The following is an 11,106-nucleotide window of genomic DNA, read 5'->3' on the forward strand; positions in this document are numbered from 1 at the left end:
CTAGAAGCACTACGATTTTGAGGTACAGACTAAAAGGTGCCGATCGAATTTCAGGAGTGTGCAATCATTTGCAGTGATACCTTGCAAAGCAGTCCATTCACCGGTAGTGCACCAGTCCATGGTACCTTGTTGTGCCAGTATGAATTAGCGCACATATAAACATTATCTATTATATCGACACAACAACATTGCATAACTGTTTTATGAGAATTGCCTCAGTAGAATAGAATAAGAAAGAAGTAAAAACAAAAGATAATAATAAAATTTGGTATACCGGGTCTGTTGAGTAAGTTACCTAAAGCAGTATATAGAGGAAAGTGCTTTTGACAGCCACTTCCTTTTTTCCAGCCAGCACCACTCTTGCCTGGAGGACAATCGCGTACACCAACCCATTACCCGTCACTGCAGTACTTCCGAGTAAATGCAGGGGTTCTTTTTAGGATGAGTTCAAACACTCAAACCTAATAGATAGCCATAGATTGTCAGTAGCACTAATAATTCAGTCTCCGGTGTGACTGGTTAGCAAATACTCTTTTTTACCACACCTTGCGGGTGTTGCATAGGGAAACCTCCATGGGAAGAAAATGGTACTATTAGATCTTCTGAAATTACTAACTGTAGCCCGGACATATCCATGTCTACATCAGCGCTTGAAAACCTGAAGTAGTTCTACCTTAAGATAAACATATATAATATGTTTCTACAGTTTGGAGTAAATATAAGTAAAATGGATATGATGGCTGCATGAAGAGGCTAGGTAGTACTTTATCTTTTCTCTTTAAAATGTGGTTTTAGGATGCAAGCAACATTTTAAAACTTCACAAATATACGTGAAAGTATTGGATGTTCATGTGCAAATGTAGTAGGTACATTTGTCATCAGAAATACTTTCAGTTTCACTACAGTTCCAGAATTATTTTGACTAATGTGTACTTGTAAAATAAAATGGTCAAATCTAATGTATATTAGAGACTGCACCCATTATCCAAAACATGTAAAATGAAACAGAGGTAGTGCCAGTAGCTGAGTTGTAGCTTTTGATACTGTGTGAATTGCTAAGTACATTCAGGCCATATATGTTTTGGTTGATTTTCTAAGTAAGAAGTTAGACATTATTATGGCTAACTGATAAATATTCCAGGATATAAAACATTACCAGATGGATTGAGCGCCTTGGTGCAGCCTGCGCCTGTCCTGTAGCCGTCACCGATCAAATTATGGGAACATTAGCAAGTGAAACCACCTTTGGTGTTGTTGGAGAATTCCAGAATGCTGTAACTGTTGCTGTCGAAATTCTGGCATTCGTCTTCTTGCTCCAGAATACATCTGAAGGAAGTATCAGTTTCGCTTGTATTAAGGATATATATATACGATTAAGAGTAGCGTGCATTTTTGCAGAGTATAAAAACTGTTGGGTGAACTCACACAAGGACATAATGGGAACCACAAGGTTTAACTAAATGAAATATCGACTATCCTAAAACAATTTTCAGATAAGAGCATTAGCTTAATTAGAAAGAAACATCAAGGAAATAAATTATGCAAATAAGTGTTTTCACATAAACAACTCTTGCATTTTAAGCATGAACAGTCTAGTTCTGATTCTAAAACAATGAAGCTAAAGAGTAAACAACTCTTGCATTTTAACCAAATAAATATTGTCACATAAAGAACGAGAAGAAATAATAGAATCACATGACATACGTCTTTCCTATTTGCAAGAAGATATATATTCTAAATGTCGTATGTATATAAACCAATCTAAAATGATATTAGGACAATGCATAGCTCATCCTCTCGCTGCTTCAACATCTGCAAAACAAAAGCAAGGAACAGATAAACCTTAGCCACATGTTGCATGATATTTTCATCCCACATCAAGCACAATGGCAAAACTGAACCGAAAACTATCTATAAATACAACCAGGACCTTTTTATTAAAAAAATATAACTATGCAGAACCAGTAAACATGCTCAAGCACTCATATCAAGACATCCTAATCTCAAAATTATTCTTGGACAGAAAGAAAATAATCAACTACAACTTGAGAAGACAATAAACCATAACACAAGTAAGGGTTTCGTTTGGGCCGAACAGGTAATGGCACACAAAATAGTAATAGTCCTGCATTTTCAACATGAACCATGGAGCTAATCTAAACTAACCAAGCTACAAAAGAGGGAAGAATTAATAAGCAACAATAGAGCAACAATGAGGCATGCATAAGTAAAAAAACACATCAAATACTGGACAGAACAAAATAGACCTAATCAAACTGCTGTTGGACAGAGTCAATTGAACATCTGTAGTAGCAACCATTAGAAAACCAGCACTGAAGTAGCTAGTTGGAACCACAAAAGGCTTCAACATATAATAGCCTTGATATTAACTATTAAGCTTCTAACTTCAACATCAATAAAAGAAATTTTTCCTGGCCTATATAGCACTGTGCAAGTTTTGCACCCAGCAATGCAACAGATTTAAAAACAAATCCATCTGCATTGGCTTAACCAAAAAGTTCTCCCAAGAACAATTTAAAAACCAGTACTGAATTAGCTACCATTGAAAGACCAGTATTGTATTAGCTTGTTGGAACCAACTTGACTTTAACTGACAAACTTCCAACTCTTGTGAAATAGTAAAAGATAGATTGCCCACCTATATGTACATAACAACGTTAGAGATAAAAAAATACATCTGTATTGGCTCAACGAAAACATGCTCCGAAGTGTATTGCGCCGTGGAGGACAATGCGCTCGCCCACGGTTAAGCCCCTCCTAGCAGGGCGACCTCCCTGCTTTGGTGTTATTGAGGAGCCCTCCCAGCGGCACCGATGCCGGAGAACACAATGGCGGCGGCAGCGGCACGACATGTAGGATAGCAGGTGATTAATCAGTAAGACATCCATAGCAGAATGGCCAAACCCACATGGTAAGTTCTATATCTAATAAATTCAGCTGAGACACGAGTCCTTGAACATGTAATTTGCAAGCAAAATGTCATGACCAAACAGTTCCAAGTCATAAGCAAAGCGCGCCACAAGTTGGCAAAAGGATCAGCACACCGATTGGGAAGACACGAGAATCAATGACAACCAACCTTTGATCAGAGAGGATTGCGTCTCTTATATCACTAAATGTTGAATCCTTCCTGGTAAAGTGTAAACCAAAATATCAGAGATTGCAGCAATTGTGCCAATGACACCTGGATAGCAAAAGAAAAAAATATTTGTGTTAGGGTGAAGAGAGCAACGCCTAGGTAGTTTGAAATCAAAAAGGATAAAAAGAAAGGAACATACCCACAAGCTGCTCAGGATCAATCTTGGTAGCACGACTGAATCTACCAATCTCATATATGCGCCCTTCGTGTAGAACATCAAGCAAATTCCTACTGGCAGGATACATACGATTCATCTGGTTCACACTAATATGAAAAATAGAGGGAATGAGCATCAGTTGCCTAGGACCGTGTGACAGGAAATAACTCAGGAAAAAAAAAGAGAATTGGAAGCATTGGATAATCTTTGCATCCACAACAATAAAATCACACAACCTAAAACATAGGCATTGGATAATCTGAGCAGAAGAATCACTGTCATCAATATTTAAAAATCCCTAGAGTAGCAGAAGTTAGTACCGGCTTCAATGTAATTGTATATGAATATCCCTAATGTATAAGACTCACATGAGTGAGCCATACTTCTGATTACTTAGGTTTCTTGGATACAATGAAATCTGCTATAAAAAAAATTAATGTGAATAAGCACATAGGCTCACCTGATAACCTGACCGCAGCATAATTTAAATGGAGCTTCAAATCCCTGGAGACAGTTTGACAAGCCCAAGGGCCTGCATTATAGCATTGCGTGCGAGGTTACTATTAGGATACAACACAGAAAGTACCAGGAGATGGCTCCAATAATGTCACGCCTGCAGATTTGAGAAAGCAAAGCCATATTCAGATCATAAAAGAAGAAAACCTATCACGACAGAAAGTAAGCATGGTGTATTTTTCAATGGAAAAGCTTTACCTTCTATCAAAGACGATGCAAATGACAAAATGGAAAAGCAATAGTATTTGAAATTCCACCACTCCGAATGATTAGTTCATGATTATAAATATACTATTACTTCATCGCAAGCGATGAAAGAGATGATATGAACATGGTACAAAGAAGCATCAGTTTGAAGTAGCATTACCCTGCTAAAGAGAAGAGTAGGTTTTATCAGAAAACAAAATTCAGATGATTAGTTCATTAATACAGTATTTCTAGCATTAGCATGTACCATTGCAAGTTTAGGATTGAGTTCTCCCTTAATAAACATGAAAGGTGTAAATGATATCATGAAAAATAATGCAAGAAAATAAACTGATCTGCAAGTGACTCGTTATTTAAACCACACAGCAGTTCACTTCGCGTGGAGGGTCGAAATTCATACATTGAACTAAGGATCTATTATTTTGATTAGCATCAGCCGTGAATGGAATTGATATAGATGCACTCGTCAAGCTGGAGCCCCTAACGAATCTGCCAAATGGATACATGCCAGTAACTAAGCATCACTCGTTACACTACTAAAAAAAAGCAGCTACTGGGTCACGTTTTGTGCTTGCCAGTGAACTATTGCATCTCTGATGGGTAAATGGAAGAGGGGAGAGACATGAGAGGGGAAAGTAGTACCTTGTAAGAGAAGATCTCTTTGGTGAGGTCGATGACCTCGGCGCTGAATCGCTTGGCCACGATCAAGTACCACGGCGGCCACTTCCGAGAGGTAGATAGGGAGGCGGCCACCTCTTGAATCACAAAAATAGATGGGCATGTAGCCCATTCATGTTCTACTGATCCTTCTCTACCCTTGTCCGATAATGTGACCTTTCCAGTTTGGACCAGATATCAATGATTATTGTAATATTGATGCTAGGAAGCTGCAAATCAAGCTATCTTCAGTGAGACACAAATCATCCAAGCAAATGCAATACATAGAAATGCCAATTGATGCTAGGAAGCTGCAAATCAAGCTATCTTCAGTGAGACACAAATCATCCAAGCAAATGCAATACATAGAAATGCCAGTCTATGAAAATGCTTACAAAGAAAAGTATATATGTATGAAGTCTTAGCTCGTAGCAGCTAATGGTCTTTAGCTCCAAAACCTGCATCAAAGTCAATATTGAATAATACGACACTTCTGTTCTTAAACTCCTATGTGGGAAAAGTTCACAAAAATAAACCACAAGTAGAATCTTGCATTTTACTTTCTCGGCTTGTGTGTTGTAGTAGAAGGTCAGATCTAAACTGAAAGTTCAGTGGACTGGCACACTGGCAGAATATATAGTAAAGATGAATAATTAATGTACCGGTTTAACAAATAAATGGTCCAGTTAAATGTTGGATTACCCTTTAAATCATTCTAAAGAGACCTGAGAAATAATTAATCTCAATTAATGATTGTTGAATAATATCCTGCAAACAACACAGGGAAAAATTGAATAGTGAAATGAATCAAAAGATCACATGTCACTGCAACATATGCAAGTAGAAGGAGGATCTCAAATAATAATCGATTATATAGTACTCGGGATCAAACAAAAACAAAAGGAGACCAACCATGCTGCCTATTGCCAATGAGTCAAGTGCACAACCGAACACTGAGGAATTCAAAGCCCTAGAAAAGAAACGAAAATCTGCTAATTCCAATCCACATAGAAAACAAGAGAGAGCTAGGAAAGAGTGGCAGACATCACCTTCACGCTCTGGTCTTGGCCTGTCCGTACATCCGCCATGGAGGACGCCTCCTCTGATCTTGGCTGCCCTCGAGCTCACTCCCTCGATGGAGATGGAGCGAGGGACGAGGCTGCAGCTGGGAGCCTGCCTAGATCCGTCAATCCCTTTTGCCTCCTCGCCAAGAGAGAAGAGGGAGGAGCAGAGCGCAGCTTCCCACGAGGTCGGCCTCGGGAGAGAGGGAAAGAGGGAGTGGCGGCTGGGTCGGCCTTACTCCTGGACAGCCATGGAGACGATGGGAAGCGACGGTTGCCCCCAAGACTGGTGCTGCTCCGGGCCAGCCATGGCGACGACGGGAGGCGGCGCTCGCGCCCTGCTCCTGGCCAGCCATGGCGACGACGGAGATCGGCCAGAGGAGGGAGAAGCGGCGGCAGAGCGGGGCGACGGCGGCCGCGGCGGGGAGCGGCGGATGGGGAGGCGGCGGGGAGCAGCGGATGGGGAGGCGGCGGTGGAGAACGAAGAGATTGGGGGAGGAGCACGACTGGTTAGGTTTTGGACCACGGGCTGCAGTTTTGCCTGATCTGGTCGCGGTGTGAGGAAATACCCAATCTACCCCTGCGGGTGGAGATCTTTTTCCCGACCCGAAGGCAAGTCTGACCGGACGAAATCGACCCGAGTGACCGACGTGCGGGCCCGGACAGAAGTGGAACCCACGCGCAGTTGCTGGCGGGTAACACATGGCTGTTGCATGGGGTTAGCTAGCGGGAGGACCAATCTGAACACTTGTTTTCTGCCTAGAATCAACGGACAAGATTGACTCGATGTGAAGATCCGACGACCAAGAATCGAGAATCGCTGTGAGAGCCCCATGGGGGTGCAACAATTATACCTTTAGATTGTAGATCGGAACAGATTGATATAAAACCACACCAACAAACACAAAAATCAATTGAATCCCAAGAAGACCATCCGGGCACACAACTTCATGTGTCCTTCATTAACGATAGACGCACCACTGAAACACGAATAAGGTGGGGAGGATCTTATTCTAATTTCAGGATGTAGGTGCCAACTCATCATCCTCCGAAAAAGGTGCTAAAAAACAACCTAAATTAAAAACGAAAATTCCCCGCTAGAGCATGGAGCTGTAATTCGCTAAACCTTCAAATTTACGAGGCAACCGGAGACGGAACAAACCTGCGGCATCACCGGCGAGAAGAATGAACCCTGGACGTGTTGTGGCCGCCGTCGTCTCTGTATCACTTCGTTTGGTTCGCGTACCGGTTCGGTATGCTTTCTCCCTCATCTGACGTGCTTGACACATTAGCTCAGCACAGCAGGCACCGTCTTCCATTGCAGGTGCACACGACACTTCATGAGGGCGCCACGCGGCGTAAGCACCCGCCCAAATCCTAGCCTTCGCGCCACCTCACGCCGCGACGTGCAACTCCCGCTTGCTCTTCAAGCTACGCATGCGCGCAACCTACCAGCACACGTCTCGCGCCCGACAGAACCCGGATGCCACAGCGCCACAATTCCTGTCCAACCCACCCTCGCCTATAAATCCACCACAGCACCGGCACATCCCAACAGAAGCAAGACACCCAACAAAGCATATATACTCGAACACGTACTCTTAAGAGGAATAGCAGCGAAGATCGATGCAGACTGCTAAGGTGAAGGTGAAGGACATGGTGAGCTCGGCCAAGGAGAAGGTGAACGAGGGCACGGCCAAGGCGCAGGGCAAGACGGGCAAGGCCACCGCGACGACGCACGGTGAGAAGGAGATGGCCAAGGAAGAGACGCGCGCCAACAAGGCCCAGGCCAAGGCGCAGAAGCACCAGGAGAAGGCCGAGCACCGCGCCGAGGCCGCCGCTGCACACCACGGCACGCGCGTGCCCCTCACCGGCCCGCACGGCAACCACACGCCCGTCGCTGCCGATCCAGCCTACCCGGGCACCGGCGCGTACCCGGCTGCCAACTACAACAAGTATATCTAGAGAGTGATCGGACAGAAGATATCAGGACGATCTAGCGCTAGTGTTTTTTCTACTACTAGTAGTAGTTCGTAGCCAGTAATCTTACCCGTCGATCGGAGCACGAGTGTATGCTGTGTGCAGGAATAAAACGTACTCCCCATCTGTTGTACTAAAATGAATGCACATGCTTTATGCACAGGCAAGGTCCTCAACAGGCCGGTGCATGATTTGCTCACAATGTTTTTTTTTAAACGGAGCAAAAGCTTTGCCTTTCATTAATATAGGAGAAAAGAGTTGGCCGATAAAAACTGGCCGAAAAACCGTACAACACGACACCACACGCCAACCCCGAGGCTGCGCTCCACACGGGTCGACGACCAGCCAGGTCGATACCACACCTCAACGCAACAGGCGGAGGCGAAAGACCGGAACCACAACTCTAACTACCACACCCCCGAGGCCGCTCCCCGCCTGGCCGAGGACGAACCCGCCTCCGCCGAAACCACCAAAACACTCCACAAGTCCCTTTGTCCGGTGGACATCCATAACAAGGCCCCAAGAGGCAAACCGACGCAAGAGCGCCGCCCACGCCCGATCCCGCGAGGGATCTAGGGTTTCCCCCGAAGAGCCCGAGCGGAGAACAAGAAACACCCACCCACTTCGACGACGCCTTCAAGAAGTATGCGGCGCCCACAGACGTCACCGTCGTCGGTCCTGGCCAGCCGCCAAGACAGAGCTTTCGCCCAGCGAAGAGTTCCAAGACCTCGCGCCCGCCAACAAGGACCGGCATAAACCACCACCTGCAACCGCTGAGCAACCTCCTGGCCAACCGACGCGCAGAGGGCAGCACAGCCCGAAGCCAACGGAGTACCGCCGAAGATCACCGTGGGCGCCGCCGGAACGCCACATAGAGGGGACGCCGATCAACACGGGGCTCGAGGACGAACGCCGAAGACCGCAGACATGAACTCCTCGCACCACCCGAAGCCGCCACCGCACTGCCAACACGGCTCAAAGCCATGGCCAGCACCGTGCCACCCTAGCGCCAAGACGGAGACGCCACCAACGCCAACAGCGGCCCACATGGCCCGACAGGCCCAGATCGGGGCCCGCCCATCGCCGCAGCCTCCCGAAGCAGCACCGCCACCATGGCCTCCGGCAGGCTCCTCTGCCGCGGCCCCCTCCTCCGTGGCCACCCTCAGGCACCTCTGCCACGGCCTCCTTCGCCGCGGCCTCCCAATGCAGCCCGTCGCCGTGACCATCCGAAGAAGCACCGCCGCCGCGACCACCCGAAGCAGCTCCGCCACGCCTGCGCTGTTGCCCGCCCTGACCATCACACGCCGGTGCCAGCACGCCTCCACCATGCCACGCCTCAGGCCGCCCCGCCCCGAACAGGCCAGCATGGCCCAGATCCGGACCAGTCGCGCGCCAGCCGTCCCGCCACGAGCCCCCAGACGCGCCGTCACGCAGCACCCTCTGCCGCGACCCAGCAGCCTCGCGAGCAGCCTCCCGCGCCGCCGCACACCACCGCTGCTCCGTCACCGTCGCGCTCGGCCGGAAGAAACTCCACTCACAACGAGGAGAGGAAAAAGGAACCGCCCTGCCGCCACCTTCCCCGGGGAGCGCAAGTCTTTGCCTGTGCCCCCCTCCGGCGGCGGCGAAGCGAGGAAGGCGGAGGGCGGGGGTTAGAAGAGGTGGCGGCTAGGGTTTCCTCCGGAGTCGCCCAAGGAGGGCGACGCGGGGGTCGGGGCCTTTCCTGCTTGCTCACAATGTTTGGAGAGTTGTTTTCTTTCTGCTTCAGGAAGTTACTGGATAATCTCGACTCCATGTTCGTCCTCGACGTCTCAGTGTAGTACGCACTCACTCACCAACTTCCCCTTCGTGGGCACTCCCATTGAACACCTCTTCCTGTATCTCCTCGACGTCAGCTCGTAGTCTTCTCGGAGGGTCGGTCGTCGAGTTCAGCAGTAGCTCGCGGTGTCCGCAATCAGAGCAGCCAAAGGGCGTCGCCTTCGCACTGCCGCGCCTTGGGCACGCCACCTGCCTGGGTAACCGTGGCTGCGGAAGGGAGCAGCAGGAGCGGCAGCGGCATCAATCAGAGCAACCAAAGGGCGCCGCCTTCGCACCCACCTACCGGCAGCGCCGACGGAGACAATGTGGTTTCCTTGCCAGTTGCGTTTGATGGCCCAGCTGCCGGAGGCGGCCATGGGGACGACTGGGAGCTAGGCGGCGGTGGTGGATCCAGATGTCGGAGCTCTGGGCATGGTCGATTGGACCGGGGCGACTCGGGTCAGCTACCGCCGTCGAGTTGGGAGCGGCCATGCTGGCGCTAGGGAGGCGCGCTGTGTTCGGAGCGGGCGCGAACGAAGGAGGAGGAGGGATGAAATGTCCTTCGCGTCAACGTCCATACGGATGAGGACCGCGTTTGGTTTCGAAAAAAATCCTATAAGACCCAATCAGGTACGACCCGGCCGGCGACCCCATCGCGGAGACAACACGTAGCCGGTGGTAGCGGGATCTGGTACCGGAAGCAAATGTGCGGTGCCTGATGTGGTCTACCACCGGGGGTCGCCTGTGTTGGGTCGTATATGATTTCATTGGTTTGGCTCCTGAACCTGCACTTCTCTGGGTTGTGGTTGTGGAGCAGCGTGTGGCGGCTCCCGCATAAAATTTTGCAGGTTTGGCGAGTTTGCGGAACCGCATGCTAGCGGTTATTACTTAGATTTGGTCCATATGCGGGATCTGTGGAGATGCTCTGATGCCGTGTTAGAGAGATGCAGGGTGTGTCGTTGGGGCCTATAGGTGCGGGTCTTCTCCGTCTGCATGTGGTCGTGTCGTGCGTGGAGTCCGAGCGATGCCATATCGCAAGGTAACGCGAGAAGCCTATGTGCGCATGTCATCGGTGTCACACTATTTTTTTTTTTTTGCAAAAAGTTCACTAATCTATGCAAAATCCTCCAAAGCAATAGACAAAAACCAGAAAGTATTAAAAATACAAAAAAAATTGGACCACCTAGCGACGACTTCAATCACTCGAACGAGCCGAAGGCACGTCACCATCCTTGACACTTCCTCATTAGAGCCGGTAAAACTTATCGTAGTAGAGCTTATTGTACTAGATAAATGAGAAGTTATCGTGCTAGGACTCCAAAGGACTAATGCATGAGAAAAAAATCATCGCCAATGAAGAGAAGCATATATCATAAGGAACACATGCCAAATTTAGAGAGATCTGTTAGAGACAAACCTCTACACTCCCTATGGCGACGCTAGATGCATCACCATAACTAAGGCTAGATGGAGAGTACTTTATTCCATTTTCAGGGAGTCGCCTGCGCCACGCCTTTCTGAGTAAGAAACAAACCCTAAAGAGACTGAAGAAAACAACAAAGAAGAAGCCCTCG

General features: G+C 47.9%; 1 protein-coding gene across 1 annotated transcript; it reads left to right on the forward strand.

Annotated features, from left to right (window-relative positions):
* The first annotated feature begins 7,320 nt into the window (after nt 1-7,320).
* LOC127330736 (uncharacterized) lies at nt 7,321-7,954 on the forward strand. The gene has a single exon (XM_051356851.1). The coding sequence runs from the start codon at nt 7,385-7,387 to the stop codon at nt 7,721-7,723; it is 339 nt and encodes a 112-aa protein (XP_051212811.1). The 5' UTR covers nt 7,321-7,384; the 3' UTR covers nt 7,724-7,954.
* The last annotated feature ends 3,152 nt before the right edge of the window (nt 7,955-11,106 follow it).

Source organism: Lolium perenne, chromosome 2, assembly GCF_019359855.2.
Source record: "Lolium perenne isolate Kyuss_39 chromosome 2, Kyuss_2.0, whole genome shotgun sequence".
NCBI classification, from domain to species: domain Eukaryota; kingdom Viridiplantae; phylum Streptophyta; class Magnoliopsida; order Poales; family Poaceae; genus Lolium; species Lolium perenne.

Coding starts and splice junctions, on each gene's coding strand:
- LOC127330736 (XM_051356851.1), top strand. CDS start 7,385: ATGCAGACTGCTAAGGTGAAGGTGAAGGACATGGTGAGCTCGGCCAAG.